The sequence below is a fragment of the Delphinus delphis genome, chromosome 4 (assembly GCF_949987515.2).
Source record: "Delphinus delphis chromosome 4, mDelDel1.2, whole genome shotgun sequence".
NCBI lineage: Eukaryota > Metazoa > Chordata > Mammalia > Artiodactyla > Delphinidae > Delphinus > Delphinus delphis.
In genome coordinates this window covers 100205710-100215791 of record NC_082686.1, presented here as the reverse complement: position 1 = coordinate 100215791, position 10082 = coordinate 100205710, and the positions used below count along the sequence as shown (strand labels likewise).

At 46.7% G+C, this 10082-nt stretch overlaps 1 protein-coding gene across 1 annotated transcript; it reads right to left on the bottom strand.

Annotated features, from left to right (window-relative positions):
* Positions 1–354: 354 nt before the first annotated feature.
* SLITRK3 (SLIT and NTRK like family member 3) lies at positions 355–3804 on the bottom strand. The gene has a single exon (XM_060010009.1). It carries the CDS (start codon positions 3802–3804, stop codon positions 865–867), a length of 2940 nt encoding a protein of 979 aa, XP_059865992.1. The 3' UTR covers positions 355–864.
* Positions 3805–10082: the final 6278 nt, after the last annotated feature.

The window sequence follows — 10082 nt, the reverse complement described above, 5'->3', positions numbered from 1 at the left end:
AAACCACCAGGCCTCCACTTCAGTTGGCTCCATCCTGGAAGATGACTTTTCCCAGGGTTGGGGAGAGACGCTGTGAGCTGTACACTAGGGGTGAAGGGAAGGTGAAGCTATGGAGAGGATAGGAATGGATCGAACCCGAACTAATTAGATTGGGTTGAACGGGAGTGGGGGATGTGTTTGTGTGTGTGTGTGTGTGTGTGTGTGTGTGTGTGTATGTGCCTACACCAGAAGGAAGAGGCTGCAGGTGTAGGGACTTATGTGCAGAGATTTGTGATTTCGTGTGGGTATGTGTGTAAGAGAAAAACGAGTGGGTGAGAACGTTCGAGCAAGACCCGCCCCCTCCCTCCCCGCCTTGCAGTTTCCAGGCATGCAGCAAACTGCATTATTAATACATGTACAGAATCTGTGCCATGAGGGCAAGAGGAACGAAAGCCACAAATGTCAATTTGTTTTCCCCCCTCCCTGTCAAAACAAAACTACAACTAAAAACAAAAGTTACTGAAAAGAAAAAGACACATCGAGTTTTACTTAATTAGGATCAGTACAACGATCCCTAATATACCTTATACATGGCACAGTCAAAGTCTCAAGTTCCAGTATAAAAAAATAATAACATTTGCTGGCAAAAGTCTGCGAAGGCACTTCATTGATTAATGATCTGAGTATGGCCCTTCCTCCGAATCATATCTGAGTGGGGAGAGCATACATCTGTATTTTCTAGTTATCATGCGGTTTCAGTTCTGTTCAGGGCAGGGAAGTTTGTGAGAATGGAGTTATTGGGACAAGTATAAAGGGAGCAAGGGATATATTTTTTCTTTTTATTTTCTTTTGAAAAAAAAGCACTAATTTATTTTTCTTTTTCTGTTAGAACCTATATGTTGTCTTCTCCAGGACTTCGAGGTAATCCGGCTTGGTTTGAAGTTTGGCCCTTAACTCGAGGTAATCACTTTTTTGGGTTTGGTGGTCTGTGAAGCCCTTTCCAGCCGAGAAGAGAAGGGTTTCTTTGAGCCTGGCGTCCTGCTGTAAGTCTGGGTATTGCATGCCAGGAGGGTGGACGTGCAGTTCCTTTAATTTGGGCACTGTGCCATAGAGACAGTCCACAAACCCCACTGTGCAGGGGGCTGGTGGCGGCCTCTCTCGGTCTAGTAGCGTACTGCCACCACCACAGCCTCCCCCGGGGGGAAACAGCACCACCCCACCATTCTTCTCATGGCGGCGGAACCCAGCCAAGTCTCCCCCAGTTCCTGCAGCTACCCCTGACACCCCACCAGTGGCTGGGTGGTGAGTCTGAGGGTGATGATGATTCATGGTCACTATGGTGTTGAGCTGGGAGCTGGACACTGCCAAGGCCCACTCCTTTTCTTTTTCTAGCAATGTCCGGTAGTTGCTGTGGTTCTCCTTGGGTGTCTCAGCAAACTGCTCACTTCCTAGGAGAACCTCCCCCATTCCTGGGGGTTGTGTCCCAGGAGCCCCGCGTTCTGCACGCCCTGTCTCCTGGACTGATGAAACGGCCACCTCCTCCTCCTCGCGAGGCTTGTAGATGGGGTTATTGCACATCTGAGTAACAGGGTGGGGTATGTACTCGTATACATGACCCACAGGAGGGGCCTTCTCTGGGGAAGAAATAGCCGGTCGTCCCCCACCTCCACTTCCACCTCCACCACCTCCACCATCCTCAAAAAGCCGGTGGCATTGCATCTGGATGCCAGTGAGGTCCACGCCTTCCTGCCGCTTGCTTCTAAAGGGCAGCTTCTTCCGGCGCCGGCGGAGGACATAGGCAAAGAGGCCTGCCGCAACGAAGACTGCTGAAAAAAACAGAACCAGCAGGCTGAGAATCAACACAGAAAGTGGCACAGGACCCCCAGGGGGAGAGAATTCATAAGGTGATGCACTTGTTGGCCCCCCAGCAAGGTGAGAATCTCCAGGCTGAGCTGGGGTTGCTCCAGCTGGCGCGATGTGCAGCATCTCTGGGCAGAGAACTTCCAGCTCGATAGTGCGCACGTCACGGTGGGTGAGGTTCTCAGGGCTCCTGCACAGGACATCACCCACCACACTGACTGAGCTGATGGTTTCGATCCACTGTTTGAAGGGAACCAGGTCACAGGTACAGTCCCAAGGATTCTCATTGAGGTCTATCTGGACAATGGCGTTCAAGTGTTCTAGGACACCAGCCACAGGAAGGTAGAGGAAGTAGTTCTTCCTCAAGTTGAGCCGAGCCAGAGATGTGCCTGCAAAGGCATCTGTTGGCAGGGTTCTCAGCAAGTTATTGTTGAGGAATAGCAGCTTCAAGTTGGGCATGAGGCTGAAGGCCGCAGGCTGGATTTCCCGGATGACATTGAACTCAAAATACAAGTAGTGTAGACTCTGTAGGCCTCGGAACATGCCTGGTGTCAGCTTCTCGATGTCGTTGCCATTGAGAAAGAGGCTCTTTAGGTTAGGCAGGTTGATGAAAGCCCCATCCTGGACGTAAGAAATACGATTATTCCCTAGATGTAAGAGATCCAAGGAAGAGAAATTCCAAAAATCAGAACGGTATATTTTCTGAATCAGATTACTACTCAGATACAGTTTCTTAGCATTCAGTGGCCTTGGAAGAAGTTCAGAAATGTTATTAAATCCTCGCTCTTTGCAGTTGACAGTCAAGCCAAGGTCATTGATGTGCAAATTACAGGTACACCCAGTAGGGCATATAATGGGAATGGGTGGTCTGGTCTGGTAAGGAGCAATGGGAGGTTGGTTTGGACCAGGGTATAAAGCTTGGGATGTGGAGGGTGGCCTTGGTGTTCGAGATTGTTTGGTGGGTTTGGGCTGTTTATTTGAGGACTTGTATTCAACAGAAGAAGCAGTAAAATGGACAGAGGACAGCATTGAGGAAGGCTTAGTTGGCCATGTATTCTCCTTGCTTGATGACAAGTGGGGAATCCCCAAACTAGCCTCCACCTCAGAGTCAGACAACAAGGGACAGAGTTCTGTCTTCCTGATTTCTCGCAGGTCCTTTCCATGGAAATGGAAAGGAGTCTCGCAGGTGATGTCTCCCACCAGGGCAGTGTAAGGAATGCGTTCCAGCCAACTCTTCAACTGCACAATTTCACATGTACAGTTCCAGGGATTTTCTTCCAGCTGGAGCTCCATCAGGCTTCTGCCAATGTGATCTAGCATTCCTCGGTAAAAAAGAACTTTTAACCTGTTTCCACGTAGGTCCAAGTGGGTTAAGGAGACAGCCTTAAATAAATTGGTTGGAAGCATGGGGATGAGATTATCATTTAAAATGAGAACTCTCAGTTTACTTAGGTTCCGAAATGCCCCACTCTCAATACGTTTAATGACATTGTAATCTGCCTGCAGATATTCCAGACTTTCCAAGCCAAGGAAGGTGTCATTTCTGAAGATGTCTAGTTTGTTCTCGTGTAGATATAGCCTCTTTAAAATCTTAAGACCATTGAAAGCTCCTGTTTGAATGTCCTGCAATGCATTGTTCCCAAGGTTAATGGACACAGCATTATTCAAATGAAGAAAACTGTTGGTGTACAATTTCCTCATTGAATTCCTCTGCAGATATAGTTTAAAAGGTCTTGACCAGAACTCAGCAATCTGACTAATATTTGTAAATCCTTTGCTGTCACAATGTATGTGAAAGAGGCTTTCTTTCACTTCACAGTAGCATGGATCAAAACAGGGCTCATCTATTTCCTCTGAGTCCTCTATCAGGGGAATCGGGGTAGTCCATCCTAAAGCAATTGTGCTTAGAAGAATTATCCACAACATCCTCCCTCTGTGAAGCAGCTCAGCTATAGAAGGTTTCATCGTTCGCGGTTGATTACAAAACTGCAACAGAAATAAAGATGCAGATTTTTAGCTTTTAGTCATATGCTCTATTCTAATTGTCTCATACATGTGGGGCTTTTTAAGAGCGATATAAAAACTTTAGTAATTGTTGAACTGACACTTAAAATAACCTATCAACATGCTTTATATGTCCTATATCTTAAAATTAGGAGATGAAATATTGTACCATGCGATGACATTTTCCTGAATCAAGCCATATTTGGTAAAGGGCATATCATGAAATCAAAAGCAGCCTTCATTGCTTCTTATAGCAAGCAAGGAAACTGCATACAGTGATTCATTTTAGGGATAGGCAGATTCAGTAATAATGGCAATCATTTGGCCATTACACCTGTTTTCCCGTTAAAAATCATATTGATAATCAGAGGTGCCTATTATGGATCTGATTGAAACTCTGATGGAAGAAAGTGTTCTTTAAACTATGGATTTCTATTCATAAAAAGACATGGCATACCCCAGAGTTGTTAAAGAGTATGATAAATTATGAGCCCATTGACCAATATCAGATGTTGAGATGTATAAGATGATTGGTATCTCAGGAAAAGCTAAGATTTCTCTTAAGACATGAGCACAATATGCTTAATTATAGTGCATGCTCAGTAACACACTATACCCCAACCCCTTTTGCCCAAGCAGGTCATTAACATCTCCTTTAATTAAATGAGTTCTACATATGTGTATCATTTTGGCCGTTTAAATCCTTTAGGAGTGATTAGCCTTTCTAAAGAACAAGCCCATGCAATTGTCAGAGCTAAAGATAGTGACAGCTAAAGGATGCTGAGCCTGGGAGTGTCTGTATTAAAACACTTCTGAGCTTAGTTTGGAATGTATATCTGTGCCTTTGAGATCAACTGAGGAACCCTGCAAAAAGATGGAATGGCAGGTGGTTGGCTAGAGGAGATTTGGGTAGTTAAAGGCAAGAAAGAGTGGAAACCTGGATTCTTACCTGCTGATAGATGATCTATCACATGAAATACATTTCAAAGAAAGACATCGTTCTTTTCCCATCAGAAGAAACAAATACAGTGCACTGTTCTAATAATACAGAGCCTTCCTCTTTGGCTGTCTTTCCTTGCCTAATATCATCAGTATGTGAAAATACATACATAAATAAATTATAATAATACAGTTTTATTAGATTGCCCTTTCTGAGTCACTGAAATAGCAGTCAAAATTGAATTGTTTTTAATCAATAAAAATAAACGAATTTTTAGCATATATTTTCCTTCCACACAGATGCATCCATTAAGGAAATATTTTGTCAACCCTCTAACTTAAAACACAATGGTATAATTTACAGAGAGAGTGAAAAGAATAAATCTCCGCACTCAACTTGCATATGATGTACACAGCTGTAAGGAAAGGAGAACCCATAAGAAAGCAAAGAGAAATTTGCCTCAGGCATGCAATACTCAATTTTTAGAAACAATTAAATGAAAAAAGAGAGAAGGCAGATGAGGCTACATTGCAGTATCAGTTAGTCTTCCCTGTATCCCTTTTAAAATATTAAAATCTACTTAAGTTATTCCCTTTTCACCATTCTTTTTTAAAAATGCTTTTTTTGTTTTTGAGGTCCTTGAGATTTAGACAAGAAAGGCTCCAGATGTCTTTGACTTACCTATTTTGCAGGAGATTTTTTTTTTTTTTTAGCATTGAACATCGGGGGAGGAAAAAAAAGAAAAAGCTTGAGTTTAAGGATTCTCTCTCCCTCTCCCTTCCTTCCTTTTGCTGAAGCTGAAGGCAAGGGGGCTGGGGGGTTGTGGGGGGAGACCAAGGAAAAAAATAAAAGGCAGCAAGCTTGAGACGTGCTGGGAATGCAATGGGCCTTTCAATGGGTTTCTTTAGAATGCAGAACTGCCGCTTGGAACACTCAATAGAGGAGGGAGAAGGGGCTGCTGCAGGCTTCCAGCTTCGCTGCCGCCGGTGCTGCTGCCACCGCCGTAGCTTCTCTTCCTGGGTACCGGCAGCACATCATTGGGCATCCTTGGAAGGAGGGCGGGAGGAAGGCAGGGAGGAAGGCAGGCTCAATCAAGGTGCAGAATCTCGGACTTCTCTTGCGCTGGATTTTTTTTTTTTTTTTTTAATATGTGCTGTAACCCTGGATCCGGCTTTCCACGTCACCAAAATGAGCTCCAAGAAGGGGAACGCGCTTAGCATGGGGTCGGGCGCGAGCACTAGGAAGCCGTGACTATACAGTTTGTGTGTGAGTGTGTGTGTGTGTGTTTAAGGGGAGAGAAAAGAAGTGAAGGGGTCAAGATGACAAATTGTCAGAATAAAACAAGAAGGAAGAAGAGATCAACCAAGGGGAAACGTTCCTTTGGTTGGGACTGGGGGAGGGGTGTACGCATTTTTTAATTTTTATTTTTTAATTTATTTTAACTCTAAAGGAAACCATTGCCTGACTAGTTTGCTCCTCTAGTTCCCCAAATCTCCACTCTCTAGTGTAGAGAGTTTGAAAAGTAAGACTGTCCTTCGGAATTATCCTTTTCACAGCACACACTTCCCTCCAAAGACTGGAATAAAGGGAAATTCAGGTCTCCATAGCAGAAGCCCTGAATCTAGCTGATTCTGCTTGAGTGTCCTGAGTAAGAGCTCAGGCAGCCTGAGCGACTTGGACTGAGTTTCTCCTGCATTTTGCTTCGATCTCTTTGCACCAGGAATCCTTTTGTTGTGCTGCAGCTCAAAGCCTTCGATTTCCCCTGGATTCAACAGCTATGTGTTTGCTGCCACCTCTTTAAAATCAGAGACAAACCAATGCTCTGGAAGGATACGCAGACCACTTGGGTAACAATGACACATTTCACTTCTTAAACCGGGAAAGACCTCGCGGGGATAGGGGGCAGCATTTCAGGGTTTAGATTCTTTCTTTTCTTTCCTACCACCCCCTCCGGCCCCCCAAATATTTATCCGTGATATTTTCGGCAAGGGGATGGTAGAGAGTCCTGAGGGTGGGGATGATTGAGGGAAGACGTTTCAATGAAGAGGAGCCACCAGACCAGAGCTCACAAGAATCCTCTAAGAGGAGTTTTTAAAGGCTCACCTGATGGTTCTACAGTCCTACCTGCTGGGAGGAAATGCACCTTGGTAGAGAAGCTGGAGAGAGGCAAGTGTGCAGCAAAGGAGTCTCGTCAGCGGGAACTGTGCCTCCACAATGTCGCCCCCCAGCCCCGCAACACACGCCAATCCTGTCACCAACTCATGGGGAAGGGAGGGACTTTCTGGTCACTAAAGAACTGAACTCACTTGCCCAAGGGCTCAAAGTTAGACCGTAGAGCTGATTGTTTCTTAAAGCGCTTTTTACAAAACCCAACTTATGTATCAGTTTCTTACCATTCTAAATATATATATATCACCCAACTCAACAAAACGTTACTTAAGAGTCAGTCATCGGATATTTGCATGGTATTTTGCATTAGAAATGACTGCACCTGTGTCTGCCACTTCACAGTAGCTGTCGGAGACTAAGTAAGCAGGCCGGCAGGATTCTCTTAACATTCCACACCCTTAACATTCCAGACCCACCCTATTTCTCCGTGTCTCAACCGAGAAGCAGACCAGCACTAATAGTCTGAGCTCAGAACGAGAGCAGTCCCTTCTCCTTCACCATCTGCCCCCGCCACCGGCCCCCACACACCACCTTCTGTACCCAACGTGCAGAGACAGTGACTGTTTCAGGGATCTTATCGGAACCCAAGATGCCATGGAATCGATGGGTAACCGGGAGGCTTCCCGGTGACAGTAAATGGCCCCCTTGGCAATCATTTTCTGTTTTCTCTTGAGCTACAACCCCCTAAGTTCTTGATCTGAGACATGTCCAAAAGGCTATTTCACCATTTTCCTTTCCTTTATCTCAGTGTAGGGTGTCTAAGCTATAGGAAGAGCTCTAAAAGTTAAGGGATGAAGGGCTCTGGAGCCCGGATTTCGACCGCTTTCTGCTGCGAGCGCCCGGACATCATTTGTTTGTCCACAGGGAGGACAAGAAGCCCTTTCTCCCCATTTTGCCCCCTCCCACCTCCCCCTCCGCTTTGCTGGATCTCCGAGCCCACTAATCTCTCCATATCTAAGATTAAATATTCCAATATGGAAGCAAAATGATCTTCCCTAGAACAAATAATTAAAATGCTGCATCATTCATTTTCTGAAAAGCCCTGAGCCTTCCAGAGGTCCTTTTCTAATCTATCGCCGGGCGAAACGCACAATGGGTCTGTTTAGAAATGGAAAATGATTAAAAGCTCAAGCCATTTTCCTTCTATCCTTTACAACACGAGCGATCCGCTGGGGGAGGGGCCCTTCGCTCCACCACCTGGCCTATTTATTGGAGTTACTTACTATTTATACTCCCCCAAGAAAAGGGGTCCGAGGGTATGTTAGTCTCCAGTACCACTCTTTCTATCATCGTCCTTACAGCTAAATATCCAGTTCAAAAATACAACCCTCTAGCACCTGTGAGCTTATAGAAGCCACCGCGGCCAAACTAAATGCTCTACAAAGAACATCCTTACACGCGAGAATACTGGTTTCAATTAGGCAAAGTAGGAAAGGATGGCGGTGAGTACCTATCCGTGCAGAGCGCTCTCGATCTCCGAGGTTTACTCCGAGGGGCTTCCCAGCGAGAGGTGCAAACTCTCTGGGAGGCTGAATTGTATCCATCATGCAGTAGCCTGCAGTTTCTCCTCCTCAGGCACCAACTTTCAGAAAGGCCACCAAATCACGCTTGTAATCCTTTTAAGTGATTCCACCTTTGCGACTTGCAGGGAAATGGTCGCTGCATACCAATGTGAAAGCCGGGCGCACACCTAGCGCGGCAGTGCCAGTGACAGGCAGCTCCCGACCGCAGCTCTACATACCCTCGATGGCAGGCAGTGAGTGTCCCAGGACTGGGCTCTTTGTTTTCAGATCTCGGTGCTCTCGATTCAGTGGCGAGCTTCGCGGTCCCCGAGAGCCCTGGCTCGGTCTCTGGGTTTGTTTGTTTGTTTGTTTTTTCTCTCTCGCTTCCTGAAAGGTTGTCACTCACAGCGCAATCCCTTCGCGAGGCCTCCTTCCTTAGGAAGAGCTGGGACTAGACCGTGCCTTCTCCGGGTGTCTTTGCTCTTGACCCTTTGAGTAGATGGGAGTGGGGCTGGGTGCTGTGTAGATGAGAGAAGAGGATGGGGAGGAGTGGGAAGGGGGCTGGAAGGGGGTGACCAGATCCCAGATCCCAGCATTGACCAGACAGCGAAGGTGGTGGCGGGGGGGGGGAGGAGAGAAAAGCAGAGACGGGATATGAATACAACAGTACGGCTGTACACAACAAATTCGACTTGAATTTGGGGGATCTCCGGCAAAGCACCAAGGTGAAGAGATCCGGTTGGCAGAGAGTGAGCCCCCGACAGCTCACCATTCAAGCACCCTCACTTCTGGAGCGGGGGGCGGGGGGGTGGGGGAGCGGGGAGGAGACCGCGGAACGTTTCTGGCGAAGGAGACGCTCTCGGCAGCGGCATCATTTAAGACTGACCTGCTTTAAAAGTGCCACTTTAATGGCCTAGGAAATAACTAAAATCGGATTACACGTTACTTACCAACGTCTGCACCCAAACTGGGAGCGCCAGGTCGGGTGTTAGGAGGCAATATACCAAACGCCTGGCTGGAACCCGAATGCAAATCCATCAGCCGTCCCCAAATCGCGCAGAGAGGGAGCGGCGCTCGGGAGCCCCAGATCAGCCCATCGCCGGAGCCTCAGCCAGCTTGTCCCCCCAGCACACCCCGGCTCCTCCTCCGCTCCAACTGTGTAAATCAGCCGCCGCAGTCCGCTCGCCGCGCATCGCAGGCAAATCCCTGCTTAGGAAGCAAGTGATATTCATCCTCTCTCTCTCTTTCCCTCTCCCTCTCCCTCTCCTTCTCTCTCTCTCTCTCTCTGTCTCTGTCTCTCTCGGTCACAATCTGCCAGCTCTACAAAGAAAACCCCCGTAAATTTGAGTGACAGAAAGTCAGCATTCTGTATCTGTGGATTGATTTTAACTTTTATTTGCAAATGAGAGATGGCTGTTTGGCAAATTACAGCCCAGGCCTGAGGGGTTGGGGGTGATCCAATTAATAGCATCTGACCTGTATCGGTGGGCTGTATCGCTAAACGCCTCCTAGAAGCAGTTTCCAAGTTATTTGCAGTAGCCTCCCACCTTCATGATACATAGGTGACAGTTTGAAAGTACACGTATTTCCTCATCTGTTTACACCTGCTAAGAGGGAGGAAAAAACTG

Bases quoted from the DNA above. Each gene is read 5' to 3' on its own strand.
- SLITRK3 (XM_060010009.1), bottom strand. From the start codon at position 3,804: ATGAAACCTTCTATAGCTGAGCTGCTTCACAGAGGGAGGATGTTGTGG.